Below are 5,395 nucleotides of genomic sequence, written 5' to 3'. Positions count from 1 at the left end.
TGCCAGCGTCCACTTCGTCGGAGGAGTAGGCTCGTTGCAGACCGCAACCACATCACCTTCTTCGATGTTGCGCGAAGAACGAAACCACTTGGTGCGACGCTGTAGACTGACGAGATACTCGTCTCTCCAACGCCGCCAGAAATGTCGCCTCATGGCAGAAATAGTTTGCCACCGCTGACGAAGATTTCCACAGAACCCTTGACCCTCAGGTTCTGGGATTGACTTTAGGGGTTCGCCAATAATAAAATGACCAGGAGTTAGGACTTCTAAGTCATCAGCAGCTGCAGAGTTGTCACAGAGCGGGCGGGAGTTTACGCAGGCCTCTACTTCAGTCAACAGCGTGTTGAACTCTTCATAGGACAGTAGAGTTGCACCCAGTACGCGTTTCAGGTGATACTTAATGCGATTGACGCCTGTTTCCCAGTATCCACCCATATGAGGTGCAGACGGAGGGTTGAAACGCCACTCGATGTTTGAGTCGGCAAAGAACGAACGTAGTTTAGCATCTGCCATGCACCGCAGGAATGCAATTCGAAGTTCTTTCTCAGCGCCGACGAAATTCGTGCCGTTGTCAGACGACATGACTCTGCAGTAGCCCCGGCGGCTTATGAATCTTTTGAGCGCATTCAGAAACGCTGGTGTTGACAGGTCCCCAACAAACTCCAAGTGCATGGCACCAGTGCACATGCATACAAATGAGCAAATGTAGCCCTTGGTCGCCTTCGCTCCTCTACCATGGGTGAACTTATATAAGTAAGGTCCAGCGAAGTCGACAGCGGTGCGGGTAAAGCAACGAGCGTAGGTGGTACGAGTTGCAGGTAAATCTCCCATAGATTGTGTGGCGAGATTGCGGTTTAAACGGGTGCATTTCACGCATTTATGATATATGCTACGTATAAGGCTGCGAGCACCAATAAGCCAGTATCGGCGTTGCAAGACGGTCTGCATAATGCGGGGTCCAGAGTGTAACGTGAACTCGTGAATATCGTGGACGATTAATTTTGCAAGCGGAGAGTTTTTTGGTAGGATGGCTGGGTGCCTTACATCAGGAGTAACTGCAGCATGCTTCAAACGACCTCCAACACGCAAGACGTTTTTCTCATCGAGGTATGGTTGCAAGCGCAAAAGACCGCTGCGAAGCGGGATTGGCCTTTTTGCGCTGCAAAGAGAGATTTCGTTAGAAAAATAGAATGATTGGGTATACCTGATCAGGCGCAGTTCAGCTTCGGATAACTCTTGACAACTCGGAGGACCGAATCGCCTAGCAGCATTGAGCCGAGTATTCACTCGAGCGTTGACAAAGAACCTTAGCACGTAAGCGATGACGCGGCGCAGTTTGGAAAACGACGAATACTTCAGCATTATAGGCCAGTGCTCGTTTGAGCTCGTAACATGAGCAACGACTTTGCTTCGAACGCCTATCTCGGTTGTGTGCTGTTTAGACGAGGTTTGTTTCCAGAACTAGTCAGTGTTCTTCAAGAATTCGGGGCCCGTCCACCACAGTTGTTGATGCTGCAGCTCAGATGGAGTTATACCTCTCGAGGCACAATCGGCTGGATTCAGTTCCGAGCGGACATGGTTCCAACACTCAGGAGGAAGAATTTCCTGAATGTCAGCGACCCGATTGGCGATGAACGTCAGCCATTTGCTAGGATGCGCTTGTATCCACGCCAACGTGATTGTGGAGTCCGTCCAGGCATACAACGGATAGCGGAGATCGTCCCAACTGTGTAACACGCTTTGCACCAACTTAGCAGCGAGATGCGCAGCGCATAGTTCTAGACGGGGCAGCGTTGTTGTTTTAAGCGGCGCTACTTTGGACTTCGACGAGATCAGCGCAACAGTGACCCGGCCGTCGGGTTGCAAGGTGCGCGCGTACATAACGGCGGCGTAAGCTCGTTCGGCCGCGTCAGCAAAGATATGCAGCTCAGTGAGTGACCCAATTGACCTGAGCCAATCCAGCGAGTTACCTTCAAGTTCGAAAGAAGTTGCAGCTCCGAGCGATGTGCCAACCACTTCATTGCAGTAGAGTCAGGAATGACGTCATCCCAACCAACATTGTTACGCCAAATCTCCTGGAACCACATTTTCGATCTTATCGTCGCTGGAGCGAGCAGTCCCAGAGGATCGAAAAGCGTGCTAGCATCAGATAGAAAGGTTCTCTTCGTTAAAATAGCGGGTGGCTTCTTCAAATTAACCACGAACGTTAGGTAATCCTTTGCTGTATTCCACACTAGACCCAAAGCGTGGACATTCTCACCGTCGACTAAGTAGTGAGATATTGTTTTCGATGCATTTGATATTTTTTCGCAAAGTTCCGCACAATGCGATGCCCACTTTCGAAGCTCGAAGCCACCTTCTTTCAGGATTTCGGAGACATTTTGCTGTAAAAGTAGCAGCTCTTTGGACGATGTACCAGTGATGAGATCGTCCATGTAAAAGTCTTTGTGGATGACAGCAGAAGCTTTCTCACAAATGTGCGAATATTTTGCGGTTTGTTGTAGCGATCTCACAGCTAGATGACAAGCGGCTGCCACGCCGTAAGTTACGCGCAGCATACGATAGTCTTGTATGGGTAAACTCGGATCTCGACGCCATACAATTCGCTGTAGATCAATGTGCTTCGGTGCTACGCATATTTGGCGGTACATTTTCGCAATGTCCGCGGTGAGTGCATAGCGATGCGTTCTAAAACGCGTTAAAATTGAAAATAAGTCCTGCTGCAGTTGAGGACCGACAAATAATGCGTCGTTCAGCGAATTTCCGGTGGCCGTTTTAGCCGACGCGTTGAAAACGACCCTCAGCTTAGTGGTAACGCTCGAATCCTTTACAACAGGGTGATGCGGCATGTAAAACATTTGATTCGTTGATTCTGGTGCGAGCTCCATATGATTCATGTCGAGAAGTTCCTGCATGAACTCATTGTAGCGTAGCCGCAGGTCGTCGTCCCGAGCAAGGCGCCTCTCGATGCGTAGTAGGCTTTGGACAGCATAACTTCGCGAATCGCCCAGAAGTACGTCGGTCTTCAGCGGCAGTTCAACTACAAAGCGACCGTCAGGTGCTCTTTGGTGCGTTGTTTCGAAGAGTTCTTCGCAGTGACGCTCTTCGTATGTGAGGTGGGTCTTTTGCGGAGCTTCTTCTAACTCCCACAGTCTAGTAAGAGCTCTATCCAACTGGACATCGCAGTGCAGCGACTGTAGGCGAGGTGCAGCAGGTTCTATTCCGTCGACGCTTCCAAATAGCGTCCAACCAAAGACAGTGCGCTGAGTCATCGGCGTACCAGGTGGACCCTTACGGACTTCTGAGCAAAGGAGCTGTTGCATGACGTCCATACCAACCAGAATGTCGATACGCCCGGGTTTCATGAACTGCGGATCGGCTAAGAATAAGCCTTGCACATGCGGCCACGCTAAAACTGACAAAGTCTGTGTGGGCAAGTCGCTTGTAATCTTGGGTAAGATTAACGCGTTGATAGGGAAGCATTCATCTAAACAATACGACGACAATGAAAGTAATACCTCACCTCTAGAGCGGCCTCCTTGCAACGAACCGATGCCAGTAATGGATACTGCGGACGCTTTTCGTGGTAGACCTAGACGTTGTACACATGCCTCAGTTACGAAGGACGCATGCGAGCCGGAATCAAACAGCAAGCGCGCGGTTTGCCAATGACCACAACAATCGCGGACTTTGGCTAGGGCGGTAGCCAATAGCACAGTTCTGTCTTTTGGACGCGGCGGGTTGGAGCTAGCATTCAAATACGAGGATGTCCATGCAGCAGCGGAGCCTGTGGACGAGGCGATAGCGGATGAAGTGTTTGCGTTTGATTGTAGTGCGGCATTCGGTGCGAGAGGGGATGGCGTGACAGGAGACGCATTGTAGACAAAATGAGCGGTGGTTGTGACGTTAGTTGTAGAGGAGGCATTATGCAGCAGCGTGTGATGACGTTGCTGGCAGATCCTGCATGCAGAGGAGCTATTACATTTTGCCTTGTAATGACCGGAGCTTAAGCAGTTCGTACACACGCGCGCTTCTCTGACAAACTTCGATTTCGCGTTTGAGTCCAGGTTGCGAAACTTATCACAACTATATATTTTGTGAGGACCTTTACAATAGGTACAACCTGAGCTGTTTTGTTCCTGCACTGCGTGAAACACATTCGTGGACTTGCTCGCTGAAGTGGTTTTACCCTTGGTGGGTAGTGATGTTGACGACGAAAGCATGGCCAGAGACCGACACCTAACTTCCAAAAACGTGGCAGGTGCTCGAACGACGGAGGCTCATCACTGACGAGTGATAGCTCCCACTGTTTACGCGTCTCGAATGCTAATTTGTTTACTACTTCGTGTACCAACCAATCGTCCCAAAACTCTACTGGTCGACCTAAAGCCTTAAGTTCGCGTATGTGTTGTTGAAATGCGTCGATTAAACTTTTTATTGTGTCAGCAGTATCACTAGTAGCCTTTTTAACATCGGCTATAGCTCTGAGATGCCCTTCCACTATTACCCGCATGACCTTATAGCGCGATTTCAAAAGGTCCCAAGCTTCATCGTAATTAGCGTCACATATTTTGAAGCCACTTATAATTTTTAACTCGTCACCTTTCAAACAACTACGGAGATAGTGCAGCTTTTGTCCGTGCGACAATGCGGCATTACTATCCACCAGCGAAGAAAATGCATCAAAAAACCAATCCATTCTGTGGAGTCACCCGAGAATGTAGGCAGCTCCATTTTGGGCAGACGTATCGATGCAGACACTGGCATTTGAGCGGGCGAGGGGTGTGATTCGGTACGACACTTCTGTACGCGATTAAAATTGGCTACAGCCGTAGAATACCAAGTCTCGGCTTGAATTCGCACATTTTCTTCGACCTCTGTATTATCACTTCCGCACGAGAGTTCTACCGCGTCATGAGCGGTATTGAAACGAGCCCACTGTTCGTTAAGGAGTTGCAGATAACTTTTTTAACACTTTCTGCGTCCATTAAAAATGCTTCGTCTGTGCTCTTAGCCATATATCGCTTAATGGCATTGAGCGCAGAATCGCGCGTTTTAACGAAGTTCGACATTTTTCGTTTTGCTTTTGACGAGTCGTTCGTAGGTCACAAATTTAATATTTGGCACTTGCAAAGGGCAATTGAAGGACGCGTTAGGTTTATAGAGATTCTTAAGGTTAAATGAAGGACGACCGCACCAATGTAACAAACGAGTTAATGCGCTGAAATCGGCTCTATTTGTTTAAAATCCACGCACGGTATTTTTTAGCCATAAAGTAACTTGCCGTAATTGCAAGTTGCACTTTTGTGTTTAGCAGGGATCGCAATTATAGCTCTAGTATTTTGTTTTAGTTCACTTGCGGGTAGCACTCTGTTTTCTTTAGTTTTTATTTGCG

At 48.7% G+C, this 5,395-nt stretch overlaps 1 protein-coding gene across 1 annotated transcript; it reads right to left on the bottom strand.

The window, feature by feature from the left end:
* Positions 1 to 1,099: 1,099 nt before the first annotated feature.
* LOC118757198 lies at positions 1,100 to 5,072 on the bottom strand. The gene is made up of 5 exons (XM_036491931.1): positions 4,998 to 5,072; positions 4,692 to 4,938; positions 4,308 to 4,602; positions 1,971 to 3,960; positions 1,100 to 1,159 (listed from the first exon to the last, which is right to left on the bottom strand). Exons 1-5 carry the CDS (start codon positions 5,070 to 5,072, stop codon positions 1,100 to 1,102), a joined length of 2,667 nt encoding a protein of 888 aa, XP_036347824.1.
* Positions 5,073 to 5,395: the final 323 nt, after the last annotated feature.

The sequence above is a fragment of the Rhagoletis pomonella genome, unplaced genomic scaffold, assembly GCF_013731165.1.
Source record: "Rhagoletis pomonella isolate Grant_MI unplaced genomic scaffold, Rhpom_1.0 Rhpom_scaffold_00002, whole genome shotgun sequence".
Lineage (NCBI taxonomy): Eukaryota > Metazoa > Arthropoda > Insecta > Diptera > Tephritidae > Rhagoletis > Rhagoletis pomonella.
Note: the sequence above shows the minus strand (reverse complement) of the source record. Positions and strands in the feature narration are given on the sequence as shown.

Coding starts and splice junctions, on each gene's coding strand:
- LOC118757198 (XM_036491931.1), bottom strand. CDS start 5,072: ATGTCGAACTTCGTTAAAACGCGCGATTCTGCGCTCAATGCCATTAAG. Junction 4,939..4,997: donor TGGCTAAGAGCACAGACGAA/GCATTTTTAATG, acceptor CTTAACGAACAG/TGGGCTCGTTTCAATACCGC. Junction 1,160..1,970: donor AACTTCTTTCGAACTTGAAG/GTAACTCGCTGG, acceptor CTCTCTTTGCAG/CGCAAAAAGGCCAATCCCGC.